Source organism: Myotis nattereri (assembly GCF_964212035.1).
Source record: "Myotis nattereri genome assembly, chromosome: 12".
Lineage (NCBI taxonomy): Eukaryota > Metazoa > Chordata > Mammalia > Chiroptera > Vespertilionidae > Myotis > Myotis nattereri.
The window spans coordinates 60,728,369-60,746,473 of record NC_138087.1 but is presented as its reverse complement, the minus strand read 5'-3'; the positions used below and the strand labels follow the sequence as shown (position 1 = coordinate 60,746,473).

The 18,105-nt window shown below is 47.9% G+C and overlaps 1 protein-coding gene across 1 annotated transcript in view; it reads left to right on the top strand.

Annotated features, from left to right (window-relative positions):
- ABCA1 (ATP binding cassette subfamily A member 1) overlaps positions 1-18,105 on the top strand; it is a 114,360-nt gene that overhangs the window by 60,266 nt on the left and 35,989 nt on the right. Inside the window, exons 9-18 of the mRNA XM_081103435.1 lie at positions 1,107-1,347; positions 3,799-3,938; positions 4,280-4,396; positions 8,681-8,878; positions 9,510-9,715; positions 10,120-10,296; positions 11,840-12,062; positions 14,065-14,286; positions 15,295-15,499; positions 16,854-16,967. Of these exons, the coding sequence (XP_080959561.1) occupies positions 1,107-1,347; positions 3,799-3,938; positions 4,280-4,396; positions 8,681-8,878; positions 9,510-9,715; positions 10,120-10,296; positions 11,840-12,062; positions 14,065-14,286; positions 15,295-15,499; positions 16,854-16,967 (1,843 nt within the window). The remainder of the gene's footprint in view (positions 1-1,106; positions 1,348-3,798; positions 3,939-4,279; positions 4,397-8,680; positions 8,879-9,509; positions 9,716-10,119; positions 10,297-11,839; positions 12,063-14,064; positions 14,287-15,294; positions 15,500-16,853; positions 16,968-18,105) is intronic.

Below are 18,105 nucleotides of genomic sequence, written 5' to 3'. Positions count from 1 at the left end.
CCGTGAGACAGAAACCTGGGGACGTGGAGTCTGATTCTAGGCCTCCTCTGAGGCGTGCGCAGGTTCCATAGTCGGTCCCCCCCCACCCCACCTCCCACCTCCCACTCCCCACCCCCACCCCCCGGCTGGTTTTCCAGGTGGTGAGAACATGCAGTGACTTTTCAAGGAAATGAGGGATCTGTTAATGATGTACTGTGAAATGTGTGGAAATACAAAGTGCTCCATAAATATTTAATTATAAGAGCAATGGGGCCAAGAACTCCACAAGGTGCGGGAGTCCATTTGTATGGGAGGCAAAGCCCTTGTCGAGTGGAAGTCAGACACAGCCCCTGGCTGCCCGGAGCGTCTGACTCATCGCTCACGGGGGCTGTTCTGTGCAGGGGCCGCTCTCGTGTGTCATGTGATTTATTCCTCGCCACCACACTGTCATCGTCTTGATGATAAGTTGGGCCTTAGAGGGGTGACTCTTGTAAGCCTGTAAGCTAATGAGAGACAGAGCTGGGATGCAAACTCGGGTCTTCCCATTTCATGCTTTTCCATCACCCAGCACTGAGCTGAGACAAGGATGGGACGGCACACACAGTCACTTTTCTCCCAAGGGGCGGGGGGCCCCTTAGTTTCCACACTGAGGTTGAGGGTGTTTTAGAAATGAGTCCGTGATCGAGGGTGTGAGCAATTCCTGATGTATGTATATGAGCATGTAGCTGTTCAGAGAAAGCATTCTCTCCTACACCAGAAGACAATCAGAATGAAATAATGCCCATTGCCAGCGGCTCCACTCACTGCCCAGCTGTGCTTCTCTATCTTGACTGTGCCTGGGGATCACCTGGCATCACATGAAAATGCAGGTTTGAACTATATCAGGTAGATCAGGTCTGCATTCCAGACCTCTCAGAGTACGCAGATGCCGTAAACCACAACCCTGGTAGCATGGTCTGGCATCCCCTCACAGGCTCTGAGGAGATGATGTCATACAAAATATGTTCTGGGATGTGGCTTTGGAAAGGTTGAGAAAATAAGATGTTCTTTTCTCTTTTCTGTCTCCCACCCTTGCTCTACCCTTTTCTCCTCCTCCCTCTCCTTCCCCTCCTGATCCCTGACCTCAGCTGTTCAGCATGAAGAGCTGGAGTGACATGCGGCAGGAGGTGATGTTTCTGACCAACGTGAACAGCTCCATCTCCTCCACCCAGATATACCAGGCTGTCTCCCGCATCGTCTGTGGCCACCCCGAGGGTGGGGGCCTGAAGATCAAGTCCCTCAACTGGTATGAGGACAACAACTACAAAGCCCTCTTTGGAGGCAATGGCACTGAGGAGGATGCTGGCGCCGTCTATGACAATTCTACAAGTGAGTGTCTGTGCAGGCCCAAGCCCTGGCCTCTGCCACCTTCGATGTGGACTCAGGCAGCCCTGTGTCCCCTCTCCCTCATGCTAACCCTCATCCTCTGGTGCAGCATTGGATGTGCATGTGTCTGTTTGCTCACCACTGAGCACCTGGAACCTAGCGTCTTTTCCTGATTAGCTACCTATCCCCACTGCTTGGGACCTGGCACGTCTCAGGTACACAGTGTGTTTATCAAGTGGTGAATGAATAGTTGAAAGCCAATCTCCCAGTTTTCTGGGGAATGTAGGAGAGTGGTTCCCAGAATAATGAAGGCTTTTCTCCCCTCTCCCTCTCCTCTCTCCTTCCTCTTGAGGTATCTATATCTATAAAGAGCCAGGGTCCGTAACATCCATGACCTAAGGCTCAACCGACCCCCCAGGCTGCGTGCGCAGCAGGCTATGGTGGGTGGGGACTTGTGGCAGCTGGGGTGGGGCTGGGAAGGCGGGGCTGGCACTCACACTCACTCACAACCACACACACACACACACAGACACACACAACGCCCACCAGCTCACAGTCTTTTCTCCCTTTCTTTCCCTCCCCATTCTCAGAGCCTCTCTCAGAATGAGGCCCCAGGGCAGAGGGTGGAGCTGCCCTCACTGTTCCTGCTCCTTCCCAGCCAGGAAAGAGGAAGAGGGAGAGAGGGAGGCAGGGAGGCAGGGAGGCCTGGAGGACTGCTGAGAAAAACAAAGCCAGAGACTGGGAGAAACTGGGATGGAGAGATGGAAACAAAATAGCAATATTAAAATATTTCCTCTAATTAATTCCCTTTTCATGTGCACGAATTTTGTGCACCGGGCCACTAGAGCTTTATAATAAAAACTTAAAAAATAGCAGTAATAACAACAACAACAACATAAAAGTCAACCTTGAGGGAACATTTCCTATGCATTTTGCTTATTAGCTCATTGAACCCATACGGTAGCCATTCAAGGAAGGTTTTATAGCCTCACATTCTACAGGCTCAGAGAGGTTCAGTGACTTGTTCAAAGCCACACAAGCCTCACTAATCCACAAGAGCCAAGATTAAGCCCAGATCCCCCTGGCTCCAGCTTTTTTTCTGGTAAACCACACAGCCTCTGAAATACCTGTCAGTGAAGGCGTGTGTCTCCCATCAGGCCCGGGCATTTGATCAGGTGTTTGTTTTGGGTCTTAGCTGCGATGCGGTGTTAAAGAACCTTGTAACTCCATATCTGCTGCTCACACCCGGGCAGTTTGGATGGCAGCGAGGAGCCAGTGTTACAGTTTTAAACAATGGCATCCTTTCCCTTGAAAACTTGATGCAAGCGAGCCTGTCTCCATTTCCAACCGCAGGTGTGTCTTTCAGACAGCGAGTGAGGCAGCTTTTTGTGCATGACTGTAACCCAAGAACCTCTCCTCACCGCTGGAGTAAAGCCCTCAGACAGCGCAGTTGCTTTGCAAGCTGGAGGGGATGGCGTTACAGGCAGTTTTCTGAAACGCCATCCCCTCTGCTCCTCGCTTTGCAAGTCAACCGAGGGAACCTTCATTTTCCCAACAGGTCGACTTGTGAGCAGATCCTCTTTAAAAAAAAATTATATTGTCTTTGCAGCATGTAGCAGCAGTTCTCAACCTGTGTGTCGCGACCCCTGAAAATACATCCTGCATATCAGATGTTTACATTACGATTCATAACAGTAGCAAAATTACAGTTATGAAGTAGCAACGAAAATAATTTTATGGTTGGGGGTCACCACAACATGAGGAACTGTATTAAAGGGTCGCGGCATTAGGAAGGTTGAGAACCACTGAGAGGATCCTTGGTATCTAAAAGAACCTGGAATGAAATGTGTAAAAAAAAAAAAAAAAAAAAATAGGAATCCTTCTGGAAAATCAAACCCTAGTATCTGGTTTAACTTCAGATTTCTCAGTTTAGGATTTTTTTTTACATTGGTTACTTATATTTGTGATGAGACCTTTTAATGAAGGGGAATTGTTTTTTATTTATTTTTAATAAATATTGTTGAAAGTATTACATATGTCTTCTTATCTCCTCCCTGCCCCCATGGGAATTGTTTGATTTTTTTTGCGTGAAAACTAAATTCTGAGTTCAGCCCTGTGTTTTCAATGAAAACAAATTGGTGAGGATCGGCATGAAGGTATGAATCTAGGGGTATGCAGGCTTGTTGTGCACAGTAAAAACATTTTCTAGATCCGTCTCCATTATGAGCGTTCCATAATCAGTGTTATAAGAAGCTCTGATTATTTATCAAGCATTGTTCTAAGGGCTCTCCAGACAGCTGTAATGAACTTTCTTTTTACAGGGGAGCAAACTGAGGCTCAGGCTGGCTGTTATTTATTATGTAGCTATTAAGTGGTAGAGCAGGGATTTGAACCTGGGACTGTCTCGCTGGTTCTGTGAGCATGCATGTGAGCATCTGCCTTTCATCGTCACAGGTCCTTATTGCAATGATGTGATGAAGAGTTTGGAGTCCAGTCCGCTCTCCCGCATCATATGGAAAGCTCTCAAGCCTCTGCTTGTTGGGAAGATCCTGTATACACCTGACACCCCAGCCACGAGGCAGGTCATGGCTGAGGTAAGCTGCCCAAGCCCAGGATTTTCTCTCCAGAATCCTGCTAGAGTCGCAGGTGGTTCCAGATGGAGTATATTGAGCAAATCCTGGCTCTTCTGGGATTTCCAAAGAGTGAGAACCTTGGGTTTGACCCAGGCCGGAGCTGACTGTTGAGGTCCGGCTCTCCAGCCTTGGGTATTTGAATCGGCGTGCTGCCGGCAGGTACTTCCCGGGGATGGGAAGGGCTGAGAGAGGACTGAGAGAGGGTGCTGGGATGAGCGTCTTTTCAGGGAGCAGCTGTATTTCTCATGTCTCTGCCTCTCCTCTTTTCTCCCGCCTCTCCCTGGCTCCCCTCCTCACTCCAGGTGAATAAGACCTTCCAGGAACTGGCTGTGTTTCATGACATAAAAGGCATGTGGGAAGAGCTTAGCCCCAAGATCTGGACCTTCATGGAGAGCAGCCCAGAAATGGACCTTGTCCGGGTGAGTGTCCTTCTGCTGACCGTGTGCCTGCTTGATGCTAGAGAGGCGAGTTTCTAGTCACGTACCCAGAAGTGGCTTAGATGAGAATTCTTTACCTTTAACTAGTGTAGAGGTATTGAGCTGAGCGCAAGCCACAGGGCTGTCACCTTTGTAGAGCTGCAGGTGACGAGCACAGGTAACCCTGTTTCTTGCACATCAGCATCCATGCGTCTGGCGCTCGAACATCAGTTTTCTAAGAAACTGAGGGCTGGTGTTTGGAGCGAGCGTTTGGTGATTGCAGGACCCTGGCTGTTTTCATTTCTGGCTCTAGAGCCAGCTTCGCCTTCCTGTGTCCTGGTGGAACTTGGACATGGGTGTGGGAGCAAAGGGCTACTCTGACCCATAGACAGGTGCGAGAGACCTGCTCCGAGGAGCCACCATTACCACATGGAGGCTAATTGCACTCAGTGCTTCTGCTTCACTTGAAAGGGATTAGTGCTCTGGAGACAATTGGATTCAAAAGCAGAGGAGTCTGAGCAAGAACAGAATGTCTCCTCCGCCCGAGCCCGAGTGCCATTTAATCACATCATCCCTGCCTTGGGCTGGGCCAGGATCATTAGGCTGTTTTCTATCTCCACGTACTGGAGGTGCTTCCTTTCGTGTCTGCTGCCATTAAGAAGCAGGGATGGATTTTGCCAGGTTTCTTGTCTTGACACCTCATTGATCAGAAAGGCAGCTGGGTTTGAGAGCTGATACCTATCTGGAAGGAACTGTCTCAGACATAGGACTGTCCCCAGATGCCCTGGGAGGGGCATTTCCCAGGGGGCCTTCCCCTAATGGCAAAGCTGGAGTCATATTTGTTGTGCTGGTCTTGTTATCTATGCAGAATTCTTAACTTGGGGCCTTTCCAAAACCAAGGGACTTTAGTGAGAAAAACATGAACAACAGTTTTTATGGGTTTACTGGATAATTCCTGACTCATAATAGTCACAACGCACGCCCTTCAAGTATGGTTCTCAGTTGGGCTCCAGTCTCTTCTCTGTGAAGGGATTCCATGGCCCAGCCATGCACCGTGACTGGGCCTCATGTGATCCCAGGCCTCTGCTCCCTGGTTCGCTTCCTAGTCCCCCCCTGGGAACCTGCACTTCTCCACATTGGATTTCTCTCCTCCCGAGTCTCGGAGGATCCCACGAGTGGGAAGGGATTCCGTGAGTTTCGGTCTGGGGGCAGGTAGATGCTTTCCCTGCTCTTAAATGGAGAGTTTGGCCTGGATGTTCCAGCAGCTCCCAGGCTCCCAGTTCTTTGGGACAAAGCCTTGTACACGTCGCTGTGGCATTCATTAGGGATCCTGTGGGAGGTCCCAGGATGTGCAAGAGGGATGTGGGAGCTGTAGCTGGGGAGAAGGCATGGCCTATGGTTTGGAGGACCGTGACTTTAGCTCCAGGGGACCATGAAAGGGCTTGAAGCAAGGGGAGATGTAGATGTCTTACTCTGATGTGACAAGTGGATTAAAGAGGGGGACGATGGCGGCAGAGACCAGGATGGAGGCCAGCCAAGTGGATGGCCAGGGCCAGCAGGAGGTGAAGCCTGAGGGCTGCTTGAATGGAGAGGGTGAAGGACAGGGAGGCGTGAGGAGGATTTTTGACTTCTGGCTGGTGGATGGTGGGGCTGTCCATTAGGCTGACAGATATTGGGGCGGGGAGAGCAGGGGTGGTTAGTCTGGAAACTGACTAGGGACTGATCAGCCTGTGGGTGGAAATTGAAGGAGCCTCCTCCGACTTTCCTTTCTCTTTGAAGGAATGTTTGTTTCACACTGCAAGCTTGGGCTCCTCCTACTCTGTACCCCCTACAGCCTCATGGAGTCTGGCACATGAGGCAGTGCCTGAGGGCTCTGCTGTTGTTGGCGTAGTTCTTTTCCTTCTTTTGCTGTTTTCCTCTTTCTCTCTGTCTCTCTCCCCCTTCTCTCTTTCCCTCCTTCCTGTCCTCCCTTCTTTCTTTCAGCTTTTATTGAGGTGTATTGACAAGCCAAAATTATATATAAAGTGAACAACTTGATGTTTTGATGTACGTTTACATTGTAAAATGATCACCACAATCGGTAGCATATGCATCATCTCACGTAGTGATTGCTTAGCAAATTTCAAGTCGAGAGTATGTATTGTTGCTATGGGGCAGTGATGGCGAACCTATGACATTTTTTTGGTTGATTTTACTTTGTTAGATGGCATTTAAATATATAAAATAAATATTAAAAATATAAGTCTTTGTTTTACTATGGTTGCAAATATCAAAAAATTTCTATATGTGACACGGCACCAGAGTTAATTTAAGGTTTTTCAAAATGCTGACACACCGAGCTCAAAAGGTTCACCATCACTGGTATAGGGTGTACCTTTGAACTCAGATTGCATAGCTGGAACTTTGTACACTTTGATCTCCCCGTCTCCCCCACCCCAGCCCCTGGCAACCACCATTCTGCTCTGTGATAGCTCTTATCTCTCTGCTGTCTGTGGCTCTGTCTGCACCCATTGCATTACCCCACAGATCCAGAATCACTTCTCTGTTGCATCAGGGACCCTACCGATACTAAACCGTTCTCCTTTTTAGCTGGTTTTTGACACCTTCATCTCAAGACCCTGCTTTCTCCCTGGCTACCACTCCTCAGGGTGAAATTAGGTCTCCTGGCCCCCTCATGTACCCTAAAATGGCCATGTGGCCAGGGATTTCACTGGGCTCATCTCTCTAGTCTTGCTTCCTTGGCAGTACTGTTCAAAATCCATACTGGGCAGGGTAGGTCTCACCCCAGACACCACATGTCTTCACTCAGCCCTCATTCGTTCAGTTCAAGTCTCCGAATAAAGTTGTTTCACAATTTGTGAGGTACAATTTTGCATCTATTTATTTTAACAAAAATACATCTATTACTGACGACAGTATAAATTGTTATTCCCTATTGGAAAGCAATTTGGGATGAAAATTGCGAGAACCATAAAAAGTGTGCTACCCTGTGTACCTCCATTCCACACACCCTCAGGGATATATCCTATAGACATAATTTTAAAAAGAAGAAGTCACTGTAGAACAGAAAATGTTATTGCTATAATAATTGTTATTGTGGGAAATTAGAAATAGGCTAAACTCTTAGCAGCATGAAAACAGTGAAATTATAGTAAATATAATCTATGAAATCATTATGCTTCCATTAAAATAGTAAATATGAAGCCACGTGGGGAAAACAGCTTATGTTAGTGGAAATGAGACTGATTTAGGAAGTAGCCATCCCCAGCTGGTATGGTTCAGTGGTTGAGCATCAACCTATGAACCAGGAGATTACGGTTTGATTCCCTGTCAAGGCACATGCTTGGGTTGCGGGCTTGATCCCCAGTAGGAGGCGTGCCCAGGCAGCTAATCAATGATTCTCTCTCATCATTGATGTTTCAATCTCTCTCTCCCTCTTCTTTCTTCTCTGAAATCAATAAAAATGCATTTTTTTTTTTAAAAAAAGTAAGAAAGTAGCTGTCAGTTGAGCACCAAATTAGGTTTTTCTGTTTTTCCATATTGAGACCCACGTTGAGGGCTAACCAGCTATTGAGCAAGAAATGGAAGTTAGGCCTCCTTTGCATCATGACCCATGTGTCTTGCAGTTGGGAAAGATCGTATTTTACTTGGTTTAATAACGGTATTATTTTCCCAAACTAAACAGCAAAAGTGTGTTTGTCTTCATTCAGACTAGAGATGTCTATATGAGGAGTCATCAGATAGGGTCTCAAGGGAGGAAAGTAATTCAATGCACTGGGAAGGTGCAGTAGAATCAGAAAGCCCAGGTTTCGTATTCTGACTTTGCTAAACTTTGCTACTTATTAGGGAACTTATGTTAGGAACTTGACAGCTCTGAATGTAGGTTTTCCCATCTATAGAATGGGAGCTATTAAAGGTACCTCCATCATGGAGTTGCGTGAGGTAAAGCAGATAAATAATTCAGTATAGTAACTATGCAGAGTAAGGGTGATTACTGTTGTGGCTGTAGTTACTTACTGCTAAGCTAGGTTGTTTGGTACAGTGGAAAACATAGGGACTCTGCATTCGCACTGGTCTGGCTTTGAGTCTCAGCTCCCTGGCTATTAGCATTGTGACTCAGTCTTGGTTAAAATCATATTCATTTATTGCTCAACCCCAATATTCTCATCTTTAAAACGGGGATACTGTTATTTAACTCGCAGTTTGCTGTGAAGATAAATGAAGGAGACCACGTACGTGAAGGGTTTTGTAATGTTTGCTGCTTGTGATTTCCCATTGAAATGGCAGACACTCCTGAACAGCAGGGGCAATGACCACTTCTGGAAACAGCGCTTGGCCGGCTTAGACTGGACAGCCGAAGATATCGTGGCGTTTCTGGCCAAGTACCCAGAGGACGTGCAGTCAGAGAACGGCTCTGTGTACACCTGGAGAGAAGCTTTCAATGAGACCAACGGGGCGGTCCAGACCATAGGTCGCTTCATGGAGGTGAGGCTCTGTTCTGTGGAGCATTTAGAAAGGGCCATGCTGTGGTTTTTCCCCTCTGAGATGGTGTAGTCAGTCAGATTGGAGAGATGCTTAGGAATAATGTACAGACTTATTTACAGTAGTGTCCTCAAACCTAACATAGGACTTGGTGTACAAAAGGCACTCAGTAAATGTCAGCTGAATGATCAAATACGTAAATAAACAAGTCTAACTCGAGCTTTTTTTCTGTCTGACCTAAGAGTATTTCTATGAAATTTATCTGAAATCTAATCAGACAGATTACATTTTTAAAAATTTAGTTTTAAAAATGATGTCACTTAAGAGGGACAAGTTTATTTATTTGGTTAGTTGTTAATGTCTCAAAATTGCTAAGAAAACAGAGAGGAAAAGGAGGCATGGTCATTGTTTGAACCTCTTTCCCACACAAAAGTCAGTTAAGTGACTTATCTCTAAATTTCAGTTAAGTAATATGACCCATTTTCAGTTGCATATTGGAAAGTGACTCGAGGGGAGATTTGTAGAGTGAGGATAGAAAAGCCACACAGCCTTTTGCTCTCAGGGTCAGGTCTGCCTGGGCCACTGCTTGCTTTTCTGGCCACCAGACTACTCACGACGGCTGTTCTTCCTTCAGTGTGTCAACCTGAACAAGGTGGAACCAATCGCAACAGAGGTTTGGCTCATCAACAAGTCCATGGAGCTGCTGGATGAGAGGAAGTTCTGGGCTGGAATTGTGTTCACTGGGATTCCCCCTGACAGTGTCGAGTTGCCCCATCACGTCAAGTACAAGATCCGCATGGACATTGACAATGTGGAGAGGACGAATAAGATCAAAGATGGGTGAGTTGAGTCCCATCACACCAGCCAGCCCCAGGGAAGTCAAGGGAATTAATCCCAAGGAATTAAATCAACAGAACAAAAAAAGGAGAAAAAAAGACTCTGGGTTCCCCATGTTAGCATTATCCTTTTTTACAAAGGGGCAAACAATCAATATGGAAGGGAGTGGTCAGGTAAATTGTGGTATGTCTACTAGATGCAATGTTAGGTATTCAGTGGAGGGGGAAAACAAGCTAAGTGGTATGCTCTTTCTGGTGTCTATAAAAATATGTGTACATGTCAACTGACACCAGAAGGTAAGATACAAACATAAAAACAGTGGCTGGGAGCAGTGATGGGATTGTGGGTGATTGGGTTTTTATTGTGTGGTTCTGTGAAATGTTTGATCGCCTGTGTCTCGGTTTCAGGTACTGGGACCCTGGTCCTCGGGCAGACCCCTTTGAGGACATGCGGTACGTCTGGGGGGGCTTCGCTTACCTGCAGGATGTGGTGGAACAGGCGATCATCCGGGTGCTGACGGGCACCGAGAAGAAAACCGGGGTCTATGTGCAGCAGATGCCCTACCCCTGTTACGTCGATGACATGTAAGTCACCCGGAAGCCACCTTCTTTATTTAGCGAGCTGACACTGTCCCCAGGTGGCGTGTAGACACGCACACACCCAGGGAGGAGACAGAGCGCTTTGATTTTATTTATTTTATGTGGGTGTTGATACTGGTCATAAGTTGTTTTTGAAATTCTGTGAAGATCTCAGGAAATGAGATGCCAGATGTAGGTAGTTGACAGTTTGAGTCGCATCAGAGACAGGGACATGTGCACACACTGTCGATCCTCCTTCCCTTCTCGTCCACAATTACCAGGACTTTTTTTTTACACTTTACTCTTTTGAACCTCTTTCCTGCACAAAAGTCAGTCAAGTAACTAAGTAACTTACGTCTAAAAGTTCCCAATCTGCACGTTTAGAATGTAATGTCAAACACATACACACATTCCCCAAACACAGGGACAGCGTTCCAGACCTAGAAAAGCTCACTGTGTGCAAACGTATGTACTTCTTCTCCGTAATGGAAAAACCGCATTTTCAAACAACCCAAGTAAAACTGAACAAGGCCTTTTTATCTTAGACTTTTAAGATAATGTTTTAGTGCTTCGTTACTGTGCTGCCAACTTCTCATGGTGGGAGCTGGGCCTTTGGATCTGATGATTTCTTGTGAGAGAGCATGGGGAGAAGTATAATCACCTCAGGCATCTGAAATAGTGATGCCTCTTCCCAACTGCAAAGTGTCTGTGCTCTTTTGTTGCTGGTGTGTGTGTGTGTATGTAGAGGTCAGAGTGCGGAAGGAGCAGGGTGCCTCTCCCTGTGTTTGCTCTCTGCTTTGCACTGGGCAATTGTTTCTCCTTGTGTGGCTCACTCTAGCTTTGCCATGCCACCCAGAACTATCTTGCTTCTTATTTCCTGAAAGATGAGCCAGAACTTCCCGAAGGAAGACTTTCCCAAAGAGCCCCTCAGCCCAGATTCACTCTAGAAAGGATGTCTTACGATGAGGATGCTGTAAGTCGAGGCAGTAAGAGCCTTGCTGTTGACTCACAGCAGTGCGTGCAGAAGGGGTAAAGCTGGGCCTTGGACCTCGATTTTCAGGGACCAGATTCTGCGTCCCATTTGCCTCACTGCATTTCCTGTTCCTGTTTGGAAATACCCCTGACAAGAGCTGCCTGATGTGTGTTTCTGCACCATCTGTCATATTGGTTGTGCAAGGCAAGTCAGTAGTGCAATGCGATGACCCTGGAGATGTTGAACTTTCATGAGAGAATGAGTTTGGGGTTTTTTGTTTTTTGTTTTGTTTTGTTTTAGTCATTTAAAATCACCCACATTTAGGTTAATGACATCCCGGAGTTACCTAGTTACTAAAGCAGGCCCCCAAAGAAGTTTATTTTGGCAATACGTTGTTTTTTATTGCTACATTGCACTGCTCATGCCATGAGCCCTCTGTGTGTCCGGGTGCAGAGGGCCTGCCATCTTTGGCTCAGTTGTGGTGCTCTCTCTTGCATTGCAGGCCTGGAGGCGTTGGCCCATGAGTCTGGCTCACACTTGTCTTTAATTCTCCCCCCTCCCTTCCTGGGACCTCAGCTTCCTGCGGGTGATGAGCCGGTCCATGCCTCTCTTCATGACACTGGCCTGGATCTACTCGGTGGCTGTGATCATCAAGGGCATCGTGTACGAGAAGGAGGCGCGGCTGAAGGAGACCATGCGTATCATGGGCCTGGATAATGGCATCCTCTGGTTCAGCTGGTTCATCAGCAGCCTCATCCCTCTGCTCGTGAGCGCCAGCCTGCTGGTGGTCATCCTGAAAGTAAGGCTGCCCCCTGACTCTTCCCAGCATGGGCTGCGTGAGGGGGAGAAAAGCAAATATTCTTTGGGAGGGAAGGGGTCAGACATGCCATCTCCTGCAATGCCCCCAATTTAAAGTTGGGAAAAGTGAGGCCCTGGCAGGGACAATGACTTTCTCAAGGTCAGCCTAGCTGGGTAGCAGCTAAGCAGGATTACAGCTCAGGGTGCTTGCTTCCCAAGTAAGCACACACTTACCTTGTGCCATGCTGTTTGCTGGGCAGAGGTTCATGACAGCATCTGAAAGCTGGTCATTGCCTTACTCATATTGGGCGGTGCTTCCTGGAATATCTAGAACAGTGGTTCCCAACCTTCCTAATGCCGCGACCCTTTAATACAGTTCCTCATGTTGTGGTGACCCCCAACCATAAAATTATTTTCATTGCTACTTCATAACTATAATTTTGCTACTGTTATGAATCGTAATGTAAACATCTGATATGCAGGATGTATTTTCATTGTCACAAATTGAACATAATTAAAGCATAGTGATTAATCACAAAAACAATATGTAATTATATATGTGTTTTCCGATGGTCTTAGGCAATCCCTGTGAAAGAAAGGGTTGTTCGACTCCCAAAGGGGTCGCGACCCACAGGTTGAGAACCGCCGATCTAGAAACTGTAGTCAGAAAGACACATGGTTACAGGTTAGGTTTCCTGGAAGCAGAGGCTGGAACCGCTTGGCATATGAATATTTATTAGGGATCAATGTCTCTGGGGAGGATGCAGGACTGGGCAAAGGGAGCAATTGAACGGCAATGCAAGGCAACCCCATGGGCACTAGGAGCCTATATGCTTGTCAGAGCTGTCCCTCATGGAGCTGAAGTGCCCAGCTCTTTAGGCTCCCCAAGGCCTCCCTCCCTGGCATCCCCTGCCCAGGCCCCTCAGCCAGTCCTTGAACGTGTGTGTTCCCCAGGGCCAGGTGCTCTCTGCAGCGGTAACAGACCCAGAGAATTTGGTACCTGGAGGCTGACAGCCGGACAGGTCCCCCCAGAAGGGGACTGTAGGCACAGTTCTCTGTCCACCACATACATTAATAAATTTGTAGGCCAGTTTTCTTTCTCCAGAATCATTTCCGTAAAGGACCCATCTGATAAAAATAAATGATTTTAAAGAGGGGGTGAGTACAGTGGCATAGGAACTAACATTCAGTGTCATACTAGTTACTATTCATTACAAATGCGCACTTATCGATTGCCCAACACTGCTTAAATCTTATCACTGGTGCCGTCTTAGTATATCCTCACTAAATAACCCACCGAACGCACAAGGAAATGAGACCAAGGAGGGTTACGGACTTCACTGAGGTCATCGGACCCTGTGGCAGAGCAGTTCTTGCTAGAAGCGAACCCCTCTCATGCTCTGGTGCCTGACTGTGAGGGACGGAGCTCTGTGGTGGGTGTGGGGGTCCTGTAGCAGTTGCATGGGAGCTACTCTGGGACTACTGCATGCTGGCAGGTCCTGCTCAGATACACCCAACTCCTGCAGATAAACGTAAAGGTCCACCGAGTTCAGGTGACTATGTGAGTGTGGGATCCATGGCCGGTTGTCAAGGGGGATGTTACGATTGCCTGGCCACTTTCCTTGGCTGTTGGAGGGGGAAGTCGTGTGGGTTGCCGTCTCTCTCACAACTCTCTTGGCGCCAGGAGTCATAGTCATTTAAAAGAAAAGCCAGGTCAGATTGCTTTGAGAAACAAAGAACAAAATTGTTGAGATAAACCTTGATGAGTGTCAACCCTGGACTCTGTTCTGGTCCTGACTTACCACTATTTTGCTGTGTGGTCCTGGGTTAGTCATTTCCCTTCCTCTAGGCTTTGGCTTCTTCATCAGAAAAACAAACAGCACCGTTCCTCAGTATCATCTCTAAGAGGAGAAGGAATGAGCCTCGCTTCGTCCTGCAGGCCATGCGAGGATGTGCTTGCTGGTTGAAGAGGCAGCACGTTTATTGGGTCTCTTCCTTTCCAGTTGGGAAACCTGCTGCCCTACAGCGACCCCAGCGTGGTGTTTGTCTTCCTGTCCGTGTTCGCCGTGGTGACCATCCTGCAGTGCTTCCTCATCAGCACGCTCTTCTCCCGGGCCAACCTGGCGGCCGCCTGCGGGGGCATCATCTACTTCATGCTGTACCTGCCCTACGTCCTGTGTGTGGCCTGGCAGGACTACGTGGGCTTCACGCTCAAGATCTTCGCGGTGAGTGACCCTGGCCTCTCTGTGGTCGCCGCTGCCCCAGCCGCCCCTGGGCTTCACCTCTGCTGCAGCCCAGGCTGAGAGAGTCTCCAGTGGGATGGGATGGGAAGCTCAGAGCTAGATTCTAAACTGCTTGAAGGCAGGGGCTGCGTCTCATGAAATTGTTTACCGTTAGTCCTCTCAGTGAATCGAATGGCCCAATTGAATCAGATGGAATTTTTCAGAGCCAGGCCGTACCATCCACCTAGCTGTGGGTAGATGGCATTGGGGAGCCTCTTTAGACAGTAGATGCCATTTCCACCTTTTGTCTCCACCCCCATGTGAACTCACCGTAAGTCACAGCTACAGGTAGAACTGAAACCTCTTGAGGTCACAGGGGGCTCCTCCTTGACTCTGTGCTCCTTGTGTCCAGCTTGGGTCTCACTTGAGTAACGTTTTCTGAACTGAAAAAACTGAGGAGCAAGTGCCCCATCTCCCACGGACCCCTGCCCTCAACACCTCCCTCCTTTGTCCACGGGAGGAGGGGCCTTCAAGGCTGTGTAAGCCCATGTAAGGGTGAGTTGCCAGCTGTCCCCGGATCACTTCCAAAAGTCACCTCCAGGTGCCTTGGTTTGGACCCTTAAATATCAGGGGCCCCAGGCAGGCTGCTCTGACAGGAGCCATCACTGCTGAGCAGAGGGCTCGGAGGATCTTGGTGATGTATGAGTGTATGTGTGGGGCGCAGGAATGTTGAGCCCTTGGGGCATCTTTGGGAGCATAAAATTCTAAAAGTTTTACACTTCATCATACCGCGTTTCCGAAATGTGTGCGCATAATGAGTGGCTATAAATAGAATCATTTTATATGCTGTCAAGGAGCCCACTCCCCCAGAGGGACCCTGTAGATGACTACTTCCATGTCTTGTAATTGATCCATTTTGCACATTCAGATTTCTCCAGGTGAAATTTACATGGGAAGTGTTAGAAAAAGGAGACAGGAGATGGATAAGTGACTTTCGCCTCTTTCTCACAGAGCCTGCTCTCCCCCGTGGCTTTCGGGTTTGGCTGTGAGTACTTTGCCCTTTTCGAGGAGCAGGGCATTGGGGTGCAGTGGGACAACCTCTTCGAGAGCCCCGTGGAGGAAGATGGCTTCAACCTCACCACCTCGGTCTCTATGATGCTGTTTGATGCCTTCCTCTATGGGGTGATGACGTGGTACATCGAGGCTGTCTTCCCAGGTACACCAAGCTTCTGCCCTGCTTTAGACGTCTGCTAGGGACATGCGACTTGTAGCTGCAGAGCTTGTCTCCCTTGTTGCTCGGACTTCTGCAGGGTCAGGGGCTCCCTGGAGAGTGGCTACGGCTTTAGACCTATGTCTCTAGACCTATGGCAAACACACAGACCAAGGAGAAGCAGCTGATGTTAAAAGTACAACTCTTACTACCGATTCAGCCCTTTTTCTTTTTTAAAATTATATGTTTACTGATTTCAGAGAGGAAGGGAGAGAGAGAGAGAAACATCAATGATGAGAGAGAATCATTGATTGGCTGCCTCCTGCACGCCCCCTGCCCCTCCCCACTGGGGATTGAGCCTGCAACTTGGGCATGTGCCCTGACCGGGAATCAAACCATGTCCTCCTGGTTCATAGGTCGATGCTCAACCACTGAGCCATGCCGGCCGGCTAGCGCTTATTTCTTAAGCTCTCTGTGCCAGGCACTGTCCAAAGTGTTTTATATACTTTGGTTCATTTAAAATACTCATAAGACTGCAGTGAAGAAGTTGCTGTTATAACCAGTGTTTGCAAATGATAAAACTGTGACTCAGAGAAGTGAAATAATTGCCTCTAGCCACACAGCTGGTAAGTGTCAGTGCTTGGAGGTGAACCCAGTTGGGTTACCCTGGGTCAGCTGGCCCAGGAGATTGCTCCCAGAGCTGACCCAATTCTCTCATCTGCATCCCCAGAGTTACCACTGGTGGAGGCTCTGTTTCCTCAGCACAGCTTGTGAATAACAAATATATTGGCTCCAAGCCCTGGCTTGTGATCTAATTGAATTAGCATTCATAAAAATTTATTCGCTACTTCCCTTAATACATCTCCTTGACCAAGACCTGCCTTGGAGACATTTTCATGTAAGATCAAATTCTGAGAGAGCAAGGTTTAACTCTTTCTGGTTCACCTTCTAATTTTCCCCTAAGGGAAGGTGGGTAGGTATACGTGAAATGTTTATTATCCCTACCTGAACTTCCTGCATAGGATATGCAATTTTGTATCATACAGATCTGAATTCAATTCTGAGTCCTCCACTTACTGGCTGAGTGATCTTGGGTAGAGGAATTATCCCTCAGTTTCCTCCTTTCTAAAATAGGAACGACAGCCGTGTCATGGGGTGGTTGGGAGATTCAAAGAGGTGCAAACTTATGTCATACAAAGTAGTCTCATCAAATGGTAGCTCCCCCTCCCCCCTTCCATTCCAGCCTGTCCTGTCTCGTCTCGGAAGGAAGGCAGCGCAAGGAGAGAGAGGGTCTGGTTGGGAAATCTCAGGAATGTTGGAATGTGGCCGAGCTTGATTCATACCTGTGCTTTGCTTTCAGGCCAGTATGGAATCCCCAGGCCCTGGTATTTTCCTTGCACCAAGTCCTACTGGTTGGGTGAGGAAAGTGATGAGAAGAGCCATCCTGGTTCCAGCCAGAAGGGCGCATCTGAAAGTGAGTGCTGCTGCCCCCACTGACTGCTGGGGGCAAGAGTCTAAAACCACTCCTTGTCCCTTTCCCAGGTCTCCCAAGCTGTTTGTGTCAGTGCTGCTGACATGTCAGAGAGTCAGCATCTGAGTCCCTGAGGCGTGTTTTCTTGGCTTCTTGGGAAGTGACTCTAAGCCTCCTCCTCCACCCTCCCCACCACCCCTCCACTGTTCATGCCATCGTAATGAGAAGAAGGAAGAGACAAATACAGCTGTGATTGTGGAACCGTCCTCTCACTGCCTGCGTTACCATGGAGACAGCTGTAGGAACCGGTGGCTGCCACCACGTGGCTGCCACGGGCTCAGCCTGGGCTTCTTAGCGTTCTCACCTCCGTTACCCAGAGCCTCATCCTCTCCTGGGTCCTCACCTGCGGGTGGTGATGCCTATAGTTCAGCAAAGGCTCTGCCTTCTGGACTCTTTGCTCAGGTTCTTGGAGGGAAGTTACAAAAGGAAACTTGTATCTTTCACCCAGTTTTCTCCAATAGTGACACCTAACATAACTATAGGACAATCTCAAAACCATGAAATTGACATTGGTCCATTTCACACACCTTCAGATTTCATGCCCTCGTGTTACATGCACGTGTGTGTGTGTGTGTGTGTGTGTGTGTGTGTGTGTTTGTTAAGTTCTGTGCAGTTTTATCACTTGTATAGGTTCACGTAATCACTGCTTCAGTCAAGATGCAACACTGTTTTTTTCACCACAAGCTCCCTCCTGTGACCCTTTCATAGCCACAGCCCTTCCTCCCCATTCTGTGACATCTGTCAATCAAGATTCTGTTCTCCACTTCTATAATTTTATTATTTCCATAATGTTATATAAATGGCACCTTACAATATATGATCTTTTGAGATTGGATTTTTATTCTGTGTAATTCCCTTGAGATCCATCCAAGTTGTGATGTGTATCAACAGATTGTTCCTCTTCATTGCTGAGGAGTACTCCACAAGATGGCTGCACCACAAGTGTCATGCCACTTCAGATGTGTTTTTTAAAGAGCTTTTCGCATCTTGTATTTTAACTGATTGTCAAGTCTTTCCCCCCTACAGGACCGATCCTCCTGTATCATTGTGTTCCCATCACCAACACCAGTGCCCAAATGGG